The following is a 13,616-nucleotide window of genomic DNA, read 5'->3' as shown; positions in this document are numbered from 1 at the left end:
CTTTAACTTTACTTTGCTATTGGTCTCACACTCTTTAGGTCTGACTTGTGCTTGCTCATGGTCAGCTTGGTTTGTGTGATTGTTCTTCCTTCTCTCTGCCCTTTCCAGAACAGTTTTCCAGAGGCATACGGTTTTCTGTGTTTATTTTTAATGAAGAGAGGAAATCTGGGGTGACAGAAGTTGAAGTGTTAGAAATGATGTCATCTTGCAGAACTAGGTTTTAGCCATTATCAGCTGTACTTATAATTCTAATATACTCTGGTTGACAAGGCTTTGGAATACAGCTTGTAACTGTGACTCTTTTTTTTTCCCCTTTCCCCTGGCAGGACCCGCTGGGGCCCAGCCCCTACTCATGGTGCCCAGAAGACCTGGCTATGGCACCATGGGCAAACCCATTAAACTGCTGGCTAACTGTTTTCAAGTTGAAATCCCAAAGATTGATGTCTACCTCTATGAGGTAGATATTAAACCAGACAAGTGTCCTAGGAGAGTGAACAGGTAAGAATCATGAAACTGCAAGGATCTTTTGCTATTTTTTTCCTTAGTAATTATCCATGTTTATTTTGTATATCTGAATAACAATTACAATGTGTAACAGTTTGACCAAAAACATCTGGTAATTTGTTTTAAAACTGATTGTACTTCAGGGGTGTGATAGTGGGGAAAAAACCTTTGAAATTATTTTGTTATAACACGAGCTCACATTTTCCCTGTGATAATAGAAAAGGTTCAAGTTATTTTTACATGCTCCTGAAATCAGGCTGCACATCATGAGCACATCATTTTCCTTGCTGTTAGGTAATCTGTCCACGCTTGCTTTTTTCTCCTCACCTCTCTTATGTACCACTTTCATAATGTTCCCTTTAAGATGATGGTGGTGATGATAGCAGTTGGGGGTAGAAATACTGGTTTCATGCTTTCTTTTCTCCTTTCCCAATTCCCAACTATTTCTTACCATTATATAGGAATAAGTACAGATGGTATATAAAGATTTATCAGCCTGCTTTCAGTAAGCTTCCTCTCGCCTCCCCCAAATGCCATTTATATTCTTGGATGTGGTTTCTGTAATACAGGAAATATAAGAGGAATTTATGATTGGATATATACTATGTCTATTTGGATTTTGTTTTTAAAAACAAAGACAACACATTTTTTAAAAATGTGATATTCAGTTTAGCATTTTGGTTTCTATGATCCCAGCCTTTTCTTATTCATTAAATGTTATTAAGAGTCTTCATTTAAGACATTTAAGAAAAAGAATGTTGTTTCTCTCAAGAAATTTGTAATTTGATAGAGGAAATAAGACATGTAAGAAGTATGAAGGTCTTTTTCTTGGACTTGTCATCCTAATTGTTAGTATTTCTGTTATACCTGAAAGTGAATGAGCACTAAAAGACTTTGTGATAACATGTTAAAAACAACAACACCTCTAAGAATGTTGTAATTAACATGTAATGCAGAGTTCTTTGTGAGGTCAGGAAGACTCGTAGAGTGTTACAGTTGAAAGGAACCTCTTAAGAAGTTAACTAATCCAATACCTTTTTTATTTATAGCTGAAATCCAGAAAGGTTAAGGGATTTAGTCAAGAACACATGTTTCAAGTAGGAAAGGTGAAACCAGAACTCCAGAATCCTGACTTGGTAGTCATTAGGAAGTATTTTGTAAAGGAAGAAGTTAATCTAAAACAATTGGTAAAATTTTGGTTAGCTGTAGTAAAAATAACATACATATAATTTTATTTATTTATTTATTTATTTATTTATTTATTTATTTATTTTTGAAGGAAGGATAGCAGTAACAAAAGCATAATGGTTGAGAAGAACCAGGTGTATTGAGTCTGAACCAGGCTTAAGGGGAAGGTTCTTTGCATTACATGTTAATTACAACATTCCTATAGGTGGTTTTTTTTTTTAACATGTTATCAGATACTGCTTTAAGATACTATCTGTTGAATAGATGACTCCTAATCTTGCTGTAGCCTCTACCTCTTTCCTAAACTTCAGATTGACACCCAAATGTTCCTAAAGTGAACAACACAAGTCAAAAGAGTAGTGCCCTACTCTTCTGTGACCTCGTAGTACTTGATGTACGCTTCCATTGTGGTGTTTTTAGTGCATTGTGGTTATTTTTCTCCCTTTCTCCAGTATAACCCCTTCATGAAAAGTAGTGTTTTTTATCATCTTTGTCACCCCATGTCAGCTCAGTGATTGGCACATAATACTCAGTAAAGTGAATGAAATGTTTATAAAATGGCATGAGTGTGATGGTGGGGGACAGGAAAGAAAACTGGATGTTCTAGAGGGCTGTTTTCCTGAACATGGGTTTTTCAGTGCCGTACTCTTATCTCCTAGGATCTTAGGCTAGTCTTGGTTTTGGTCTCCCTTCACTCTCTTGTATGTCTTTCTGTGAGCCGTCATCCACTTATGGGGACTTAACTGACTCATGCTGTACTCTCATAGAGATTCCCTTTTTCTTGTTTCTCAAAACTGGTTCATTAATGTATAGATTTGAGTGAAGGATAATCCTGACCCTTCTGGTAGATATTTACATTTTAAAAAGGCATTTATTAGCTGAGCCATGGGCCTGTAGTCCCAGCTACTCTGAAGGCTGAGGCAGGAGGATTACTTAAGCCCAGGAGTTAAGGCTGCAGTGTGTTGTGATTGTGCCTGTGAACAGCCAGTGCACTCCAGCCGGGGCAACATAGTGAGACCACATATCTAAAAAATAAATAAATAAAAATAAAAAGGCATTAGTTAATCTAAGTAAAGATCTGGGGCTTGAGGGATGTCAATTCAAGTTTTTTTAGTATGCTAGATGAGTTACAAGGAAATGATATGGTGGCAAAAATATTAAGTAAAAGGAACAGAATTTTTTTTTTTTTTTTTGCAACAGAGTCTCTCCCTGTTGCCCAGGCTGGAGTGCAATGGCGCGATTTCCGCTCACTGCAACCTCTGCCTCCCAGGTTCAAGCAATTCTCCTGCCTCAGCCTCCCGAGTAGTTGGGATTACAGGCACCTGCCACCACGACCAGCTAATTTTTTGTATTTTTAGTAGAGATGGGGTTTCTCCATGTTGGCCCAGGCTGGTCTTGAACTCCTGACCTTGTGGTCCCCCCACCCCCCCCCCCACCCCGCCGCCGGCCTCCCAAAGTGCTGGGATTACAGGCATGAGCCACTGTGCGCGGCCGGAACAGAATTGTTTATTAGATTTATTCTTTCTCCTGCCTAACATTTTTGTTTTATTTTTTGGTAGGGTGTGGGTAAAGGAAAATTTGTGTATTATATATGTGTAATTATATATGTGTATATAAAGTTGTGTAGCATAGAATTTCATGTGTATATGCTCAATGTATTAAGTTTGTGAGAAAAATATGTGTCATAAATTGGTGTGGTGCATTCTGGTTTTAACTTACGATTCTTTTGACATCCTTAATTACATTACATCTTTAGGTTGCTTTATCTTACATTTTTTTGACAGTACCAATAATTTAGATTTGTAATTTAAATGTTTCCAAGTGGAAAGTTTTTAAATTTTTGTGATGTAAAATTTTAGTCATTTTTATCATGTTTTTGAGTTTTTATTTATTTTATTATTATTTTATTTATTTATTTTTTTGAGATGGAGTTTTGCTCTTGTTGCCCAGGCTGGTGTGCAATGGCACGATCTCGGCTCATTGCAGCCTCCATCTCCTGGGTTCAAGCAATTCTCCTGCCTCAGCCTCCCGAGTAGCTGGAATTACAGGCATGTGCCATCATGCCCAGCTAATTTTGTATTATTAGTAGAGATGAGGTTTCTCCATGTTGGTCAGTCTGGTCTCGAATTCCCAACCTCAGGTGATCTGCCTGCCTCGGCCTCCCAAAGTGCTGGGATTACAGGCGTGAGCTACCGCACCCGGCCCAAGTTTTTATAGGAACTGTAGGACTTGTTTGGGATTCTAAAAATCATATAAATCAGCTTTATACTTTGTTAATAATATTGCTTTGATTTAATGTCAACATCTGCAAAACTTATTCCGTTTTCTTCAGCTGACTTGCTTTTGTCTTCAGTTTTTACAGTATTACTGCATGACTAGTCAGTTGAAACTTGGTGGTCTTCTGAAATTGATGTGGTGGCTCAGTTCCTGTGCTTCAGCAACCGGAATTCTAGGCGTTAGAAGGAACTAGATAGAACTTAACAATTCCTTTTCAATATTAGCAAAACAGTTAAGGGACAAAATGCAGTGGTTCAGTTATGTCTAATTTAACTTATTCAAAATATTAAAACAAAACAAGTTGTTTTATTTCTTTTTTTAAAAGTCAGGGTCTCAATCTGTCTCCCAGGCTCTGGAGTGCAGTGGCACAATCATAGCACACTGTGTTCTCAACCTCCTGGACTCAAGTGATCCTTCCACTTAAGCCTCCTGAGTAGCTAGGACTACAGGCACCACCACACCAAGATCATTTTTTAAAATTTTTATTTACAGGAGACGAGTTCTCCCTATGTTGCCCAGGCTGGTTTTGAACTCCTGAGCTCAAGTGATCCTCCCAAAGTGCTGGGATTACAGGCGTGAGCCACCATGACCAGCCTTATTTCGTTTCTTATTAAAGATTTATATTGGCCAGGCATGGTGGCTCACGCCTGTAATCCCAGCACTTTGGGAGGCTGAGGCGAGTGGATCACGAGGTCAGGAGATCGAGACCATCCTGGCCAACATGGTGAAACCCCGTCTCTACTAAAAGTACAAAAATTAGCTGCATGTGATGGCGGGCGCCTGTAATCCCAGCTACTCGGGAGACTGAGGCAGGAGAATTGCTTGAACCCAGAAGGCAGAGGTTGCAGTGAGCCGACGTCGTGCCACTGCACTCTAGCCTGGCAACAGAGTAAGACTCCGTCTCAAAAAACAACAAAAAAAAATTATATTGTTGCCTTCTATAAAGTCATAGTGATTCTCCTCTAAGTGACTTAAATGTTTTAATACTTAAATTATCGTGCATGAAATTTTTCTTGTCCATATGCCACATGAACAAATATTTGGCACTAAGGCATTAATCATAATAGTAGAAAGATGTATTATAGCCAAACAGTTGCCACTTTAGTTGGAGTCTTCTTAGACACAATATCCAGGAAATGCTAGTGAATCATTTTGTGGGTCAACCTTTCTACAAATTTATTCTTTAGATTTTCTGTCCATTGCTTTTTTTGTCCTTTCCTCACCCCCTTTTGTGTTGGGGGGCCAAGTGGGGGAAGGAGATTCTTTCCTTCCTTCTTTTCCCCCTATTAAATGATTTTGATTGAATGTAAGCTTTTGTTAAAAGAGTATGTATGTTAAGTATATTTCAAACGTTACTAGTTTCTAATAGGTGAATGGTCTCAATGACTAAAAAACAAATATTTTTTAGAAACATTATGACCTAGAGTATACATTCTGTAACTTGAGATTTTATGCTAGTTTGTCCAACCTCTAAATACACCTTGAATAGATAGTATATGTATTTATTCAAAACCATTAAATAATGGAATAGATACATGTTAAAAATTATGTATACAACATGATTATAACTGCAATATCTATTTTAAAACATGAATAAAAATTTGAAGGAATCTTAAAATAGTAGTAGATTGTGGTTGCATTTTTATTTTATTTATTTATTTTTTAGACAGAGTCTCACTCTGTTGCCCAGGCTGGAGTGCAATGGCACATTCTCAGCTCACTGCAACCTCCGCCTCCTGGGTTCAAGCAATTCTCCTGCCTCAGCCTCCCGAGTAGTTGGGATTACAGGCACCCATGCCCAGCTAGTGTTTGTATTTTTAGTGGAGTTGGGGTTTCGCCATGTTGATCAGGCTGGTCTCGAACTCCTGACCTCAGGTGATCCACCCACCTCGGCTTCCCGAAGTGCTGGGATCACAGGCGTGAGCCACCACACCCAGCTGTGGTTGCATTTTTTTGGCTCAGTTTTCTTTTACAAATGAAACATCAGTTTTACTACTGTTACTGTTAATATTCTATGATGATTAATAACATGCCAAATATTTCTGCATATTTCATATTGATATAATGTTTAATGCTGATGATTTTTATTTTATTTATTTATTTTGAAACAGGATCTCGCTCTGTCACCCAGGCTGGAGTGCAGTGGTACGATCACAGTTCACTGCAGCCTTGACCTCCCTGGGCTCAAGCAATCCTCCCACCTCAGCATCCTGAGTAGCTGAGACCAGGAGCATGCCTGGCTAATTTTTCTACTTTTTGTAGAGACAGAGTTTTGCTATGTTGCCCAGGCTGGTCTCAAACTCATGGGCTCAAGACATCTACCCACCTTGGCCTTTCAAAGTGCTGGGATTATAGGTTTGAGCCACTGCACCCAGACAGATGATTGAATTTTAGAAAGAAAAAAGTAAATCTATATTGATCCAATTTTGGCTTTTTAAGTGGAAATCTCAGAGCAGCAATGTGTTTAAAGAAACTTCTTTTCTGCTGTTAGGAATGTCTTTTTTATGGTGTTATAGTTGGATAGTATGCCAAGAGGGGGCATATTTCATTTTGCATAACTTGATGGATATATAATTTACATGCCGTAAGTCACCCATTTTAAAATGTACACCTCAGTGGTTTTTAGTATATTGCCAGAGAGGATGTACAGCCGTCACTTCAATCTAATTTTAGAACATTTCATCCTCTCAAAAAGAAACCCCATACTCATTAGCAGTCACTGCCCATTAGTCCCTCCCCACAGTCCTTGCCAATCACTAATCTACTTTCTTTCTCTGTAGATTGTCGGTTCGGTTCTGGGTCGGTCTTTCTTTCTTTCTTTCTTTCTTTTTTTTTTTTTTTTTTTTTTTTTTTTGACAGAGTCTCGCTCTGTCACCTAGGCTAGAGCGCAGTGGCGCAATCGCGGCTCACTGCAACCTCTGCCTCCTGAGTTCAAGCAGTTCTCCTCAGCCTCCCGAGTAGCTGGGACTACAGGCGCCTGCCACCATGCCCGGCTAATTTTTGTATTTTTAGTAGAGGTGGGATTTCACCATGTTGGCCCAGCTGGTCTCAAACTCCTGACTTCAAATGATCTGCCTACCTCGGCCTCCCAAAATGCTAGGATTACAGGGGTGAGCCACTGCATCCGGCCGGATATTTCTTATAAATGGAATCATATACCATGTGGCCTTTTGTGACTGGCTTCTTTTTGCATAATGATTTCAAGATTCATTCATGTTGTAGCATGTATCAGTATATTCAGGCACTGCATAACTTTTCAGTAAATTACAGACCACATGTATGATGGTGGTCCCATAAGATTATAATACCGTATTTTTACTGTACCTTTTTATGTTTAGATACACAAATACCACTGTATTACAGTTGCCTACGGTATTCAGTATAGTAATGTGATGTACAGGTTTGTAGCCCAGGAGTAATAAGCCATACCATATAGCTTAGATGTGTATATGGCTTAGATGTGTAGTAGGCTCTACTATCTAGGTATGTGTAAGCACATTCTATGATGTTCACACAACAAAATGATAATGCATTTCCTGGAACATATCCCCATCGTTAAGTGATGCATAACTGTACTTTATTCCTTTTTATTGCTGAATAATATTCCATTGTATGGATATAATACATTTTGTTTATCCATCATTTGGTGGACATTTGGGTTGTTGCCATTTTTGACTACTACAAATAATGCTGCTATAAACATTCATGTACAGGATTTTGTGTGGACATACATTTTCATTTATGTTGGATATATACCTAAGAGTGATATCATATGATAACTCTATATTTAACCTTTTAAGAAACTGCCAGACTCTTTTCCAAAGTGGCTGCACCAGCCAGACATGGTGGCTCATGCCTGTAATCCCAACACTTTGGGATGCTGAGGCGAAAGGATCACTTGAGTCCAGGAATTCAAGACCAGCCTGAGCAATGTAGCAAGACATCATTTCTACCAAAAAGAAAAAAAAAAAAGAAGGCAGTGTCTGCACCATTTTACATTCCCACTAGCAGTGTATGAAGATGTTTTCCCATATTCTCACCAATATGTTATTATTTGTCTTTTTAAAAATTATAGCCATCCTAGTGGATGTGAAGTTGTATCTCATTGTCGTTGTGACTTGCATTTTCCTGATGACTGATGTTGAGCATTTTTCATGTACTTATTGGTCATTTGTATATTTTATTTGGAGAAATGTCTATTTAGGCCTTTGCTAATTTTTTTTTTTTTTTTTTTTGAGACAGAGTCTTACTCTATTGCCCGGGCTGGAGTGCAGTGGCACGATCTTAGCTCACTGCAACTTCCACCTCCCAGGTTCAAGCGATTCTCCTGCCTCAGCCTCCCAAGTAGCAGAGAATACAGGTGTATACCACCATGCCTGGCTAATTTTTGTAGTTTTTAGTAGAGATGGGGTTTCACTATATTGGCCAGGCTGGTCTCGAACCTCTGACCTCAGGTGATTCACCCGCCTCACCCTCCCAAAGTGCTGGGGTTACAGGCATGAGCCACTGTGCCTGCCTGCCCATTTTTAAATTGGGTCATTTGTCTTTTTGTTATTGAGTTATAGGAGTTCATTATATGTTCTAGATAAAAGTCCCTTATTAGATATATGATTGCAAAATTTTTCTCTGTTTATACATGTTGCATCTTCATTGTCTTGATGGTGTCCTTTGAAGCACAAACTTTTAAAATTTTGATGATGTCTAACTTATTTTTTCTTTTGTCGCTTGTGATTTTGTTGTCATATCTATAGAAGGGTTCTATATTAAAATGATTTAGACAACATACTTCAGAAAACACTACCAGTAAAAACCAAATGGTATAGTTTTGAGTGTTTAGTGATCTTGGGGAAACTATTATACAAAATATGTCAGCTAATAAATAAGTTTTATTTTCCTTTTAATCACTTGGAAGATAGGAAAGTTAACAGATGGTAATTATTTCACATCTCAAAATTCTTTTAGAGTGGCATCTAAATACAATACTAAGTAGAAATTAGCCTTTTGACTAATATTCCTATAGTATATTTGAAATTTGAAGATACTTTCATAAATTAACAAATATTTACACACAAGGGACTAGTACATAAGGTATTATTACCAACATCTATCTATTTGTGTAGATATAAATTACAGTAGCTGTATAGTGTTCTATTATATGAATGTACCTTGATTTGTTTACTTTAACCTGCTCCAGTTTGTTAGGTTAACTTAAATCTATTTAAACCATTTATCTGAACTTACCACATGTTTATACCAAAGTACTATGCTATTGGTACTAGATTTACAGGATATACGGAAACTTAAAGATCATTTTTGAATCTTCTCTATGTTTTCAGTAACTGTTTACTCCTGTTTTGTGTCAGGCACTGTGCTAGGTTCTAGCAATAACACGATAGATAAAACATGATCTCTTTAAAGTTTTAAATTCCATATGGAGTGACAAATTCTGTGATATGCACATTATGTACTGTGATGAAAGAGTAATGATTCCTGCCTTTGGGTAAGGAGGAGGATGTGGTGTATCACATGGTATTTGAGCAAAATAATTGTATCATAAAAGGTACAGTAAAAATATATCATCTTATGGGACCACCATCATATATGTGGTCTGTAATTGACTGAAAAGTTATGCAGCACCTGCCTGTGCTGATATATGCTACAACATGAAGTTGTCCAGTGGACAGGGAGAAAGAATAATCCACATAGACAGCATGAGCAAAGGTATGACATGTTGGTATAACAGAAACAGGCCAGTATAAATAGAGTAGCTAGAGATGAGTCTGAAGAGTTAGCTAGGGAGTAGGTTATGAAGAATCTGAAATCCGTGCTAAGGCTTGTGAATTCAGAAATAGTAGAGAGCCAATGGAACCTTTTAAACAAATGAAGAATATCGGTATTTAGGACCATACTTGATGACAGTGTGGTGAATGAGAGATGAGAAAGACTTGAGTCCTGGAGAACATTTGGAAGGCTGTTGTAGTAGTCTAGGTTAGCGGTCTTCAAACCATTGATCACACGTCCCCATTAATTAAAATTTGTTTGACCAAAAAATACATATAGATATAAATGCACACACATTTCAAAAACTATAATTTATTGGCGTGTACTACTGTTTTAATATGTAACTGTAGAAAAATTAAAGATGAGAAAGAAAATTTTGAAATGAACTATTTAAAAATATATTTAAATAACTTAAACTTTTCAGATTAATGGTACAAAAAACCCTGACTGAATATGTGTCACACACTTGAACTACAGAAAGTTGCAGTGTGCTGAAAATGAATGAACGAGAGGTACACTGTTAACTTTTTTTTTTTTTTTAATTGAGACAGGAGTCTCACTCTGTCACCCAGGCTGGAGTGCAGTGGCGTGAACATGGCTCACTGCAGCCTCACCCTCCTGGGCCCAAGCAATCCTCCCACCTCAGCCTTCATAGTAGCTGGGACTACAGGCACATACCACCATGCCCGGCTAATTTTTGTATTTTTTATAGAAACGGGATTTCGCCATGTTGCCCAGGCTGGCCTTGAACTCCTTGTCTCAAGCGATCTGCCCACCTCAGCTTCCCAAAGTGTTGGAATTACAGGCATGAGCCACTGTGTCAGACCTTAACTCTTATGTGTTGCAGAACTCCCATTACTCTCCTAGGATTCCTGGTGTACCGTGTGTTGCACCTGACCATCTAATATGGAATAACTGAAGGCACCAGTATCAATCCATACTCATGAATATTAGTAAATCTTAATTCCTAATTGTTCACTGAAAATTAAATATAAATATGTCTAATTTTTCCTCATACTTCAGCATACCCCTTGGCACCTCTGGTACATATTTTTCTGGATTATAGGTAATATGTTCAAAGACACAGTGGCAATAGTGATGACGGAGGGCATAGATGGAAGATTTAGAAAAAGAATGAACAATTTAGGTATGTAAGGAAAGGATAGAGATAAGAATGGCTTCATAGTTCCTAGCTGGTGCATTAGTAATGGTTTTAACAGAAATATAGATTCTGAAGGGACCAGGTTTTAGTATACTATTTTGAATATTTGGAGGTTGAATTGCATAAGAAACATCAAAATGGCAGAAGTTCAATAGGTTATTGGAAATAAGTGTCTAGCTAAGTGTCAGGAGATAAGTCAAAATGGAGATTGTGATTCGTCAGCATGTAGGTGATAGTTAAAAACTGGGGAAGTATGTAAAAATAAAAGAACTGAGACTAGATCTCTGAGATACTATTATTTCAGGTTTGCCAGTGAAGACACACAGGGATTGGAAAGATAGGAGAACCAGGACAAAGTAGAAGCTATTTCAGAGAAGGCAAGGTAAGGATCATGATTTTCTTTTTTTGTTTTGTTTTTTTTTTTCTTTTGGAGATGGAGTCTCGCTCTGTCGCCCAGGTTGGAATTCAGTGGCATGATCATGTGATCTTGGCTGACTGCAACCTCCGCCTTCCAGGGTCAAGCAATTCTGTCTCAGCCTCCTGAGTAGCTGGGACTACAGGTGCATGCCACCATGCCTGGCTAATTTTTTTATATTTTTAGTAGAGATAGGGTTTCACTGTGATGCCCACGCTGGTCTCAAACTCCTGAGCTCAGGCAGTCCGCCCACCTCGGCCTCCCAAAGTTGCTAGGATTACAGGCATGAGCCACTGCACCTGGCCTTAAGGATCATGATTTTCAAGGAACAAAGTTTGATTACAGTGGCAAATGCTAAACAAAGCCAGGCGTATAGAGACTGAAAATGCGCCATTACACATGGTTGTTAAGAAGTTGGTGGCCCAGCCTGGTGCAGTGGCTCACGCCTGTAATCTCAGCCCTTTGGGAGGCCAAGGTGGGCAGATCACTTGAACCCAGGAGTTTGAGACCAGCCTGGCCAACATGGTGAAACCCCATCTCTACTAAAAATACAAAAATTAGCTGGGCATTGTGGTACATGCCTGTAATCCCAGCTTGGATTACTTGGGAGGCTGATGTACGAGAATTGCTTATACCCAGGAGGTGAAGGTTGCAGTGAGCTGAGATCATACCACTGCACTCCAGCCTGGGCGACAGAGTGAGACTGTCTCAAAAACAAAAAAAAGAAGTCAGTGGCCTGATAAAAATAATTCACATATGAAATGACTACAAACATAGTGTATAGTGAAATGCTCTGTATGAGCTGAGCTCAGTGGCTCATGCCTGTAATCCCAGCACTTTGCGAAGCTGACGCAGGCAGATCACTTGAGGTCAGGAGTTTGAGACCAGCCAGCCTGGCCAACATGGTGAAACCCCGTCTCTACTAAAAATGCAAAAATTAGCTGGGCGTGGTGGCACGCGCTTGTAATCCCAGCTAGTCGGGAGGCTGAGGCATGAGAATTGCTTGAACCTGGGAGGTGAAGGTTGCAGTGAGCAGAGATTGTGCCACTGCACTCCAGCCTGGGCAACAGAGTGTGATTCCATCTCAAAAAAACAAAAATGCTCAGTATCGATTTTATATTATAAATTATTAAAATTTTGGCCAAGTGCAGTGGCACATGTGAGGCCTGTAATTCCAGCACTTTGGGAGGCCAAGGCAGGAGGAGTGCTGGAGGCCAGAATTTCAAGGCCAGCCTGGGCAACATAGGGAGACCCCTTCTGTATGAAAAATTTAAAGATTAGCCAGGTATAATGGTGTATACCTATAGTCCTAGCTACTCAGGAGGCTGAGGTGAGAGGATTGCTCACTTCAGGAGTTGGAGGCTGCAGTGAGCCATGATTGCACCACTGCACTCCATCCTCTGGGTGACAGAGCAAGATCTGTATCTTTAAAAAAAGAAAAAAGTATTAAAAATTTGTCCTGGCCAGGCGTGGTGGCTCACGCCTGTAATCCCAGCACTTTGGGAGGCCAAGGCGGGCAGATCACAAGGTCTGGAGTTCGAGATCAGCCGGCCAACATGGTGAAATCCCGTTTCTACTAAAAATAAAAAAATTAGCCAGGCATGGTGGTGTGCGTTTGTAATCCCAGCTACCCAGGAGGCTGAGTCTGAAGAATCACTCGAACCCGGGAGGTGGAGGTTGCAATGAGCCGAGATCCACCACTGCACTCCAGTCTAGGCGACAGAATAAGACTCCATATCAAAAAAAAAAAAAAAAAAAATTTTGTTCTACCCAGCACTTTGGGAGGCTGAGGTGGACAGATCACTTGATCTTGGGAGTTCAAGACCAGCCTGGGCAACATGATGAAACTCTGTCTCTACAAGAAATACAAAAATTAGCTGGGCATGGTGGCACACTCCTGTAGTCCCAGCTACTCGGGAGGTTGAGACAGGAGGATGGCTTGAGGCAGAGGTTGCTGTGAGCTGAGATTGCACCACTGCGCTCCAGCCTGGGCATCAGAGCCAGACCTTGTCTCAAAAAAAAAAAAAAGAAAAAAGATCTAAAATATAATCCCTCTCTTCTCTGTTTTGCATACCTTAAACTTTATCTTGTTGCACAAGTATTTATTGGCTACCTTCTCTGCTAGTAACCACAGAGTAATAAAGATAAGTTAGAGATTGGAAGGATACAAAGAGAGACTGCCAGCTGTTTTAGTTGTGTTTTATAAACCTCTGGATGATTTTGACATTTTGTTATACCTTAGCAATCTTCTTTCTGTCTATACTGTAGTGACACATTCGTTTATTGTAG

At 39.3% G+C, this 13,616-nt stretch overlaps 1 protein-coding gene across 3 annotated transcripts in view; it reads left to right on the top strand.

Annotated features, from left to right (window-relative positions):
- AGO3 (argonaute RISC catalytic component 3) overlaps positions 1 to 13,616 on the top strand; it is a 141,996-nt gene that overhangs the window by 14,823 nt on the left and 113,557 nt on the right. For all 3 annotated transcript variants that reach the window (XM_034961266.3, XM_003812581.5, XM_063608860.1), the window contains exon 3: positions 327 to 498. In XM_034961266.3, coding sequence (XP_034817157.1) covers positions 327 to 498 — 172 coding nt within the window. The remainder of the gene's footprint in view (positions 1 to 326; positions 499 to 13,616) is intronic.

This window comes from Pan paniscus, chromosome 1 (genome assembly GCF_029289425.2).
Source record: "Pan paniscus chromosome 1, NHGRI_mPanPan1-v2.0_pri, whole genome shotgun sequence".
NCBI classification, from domain to species: Eukaryota; Metazoa; Chordata; class Mammalia; order Primates; family Hominidae; genus Pan; species Pan paniscus.
Note: the sequence above shows the minus strand (reverse complement) of the source record. Positions and strands in the feature narration are given on the sequence as shown.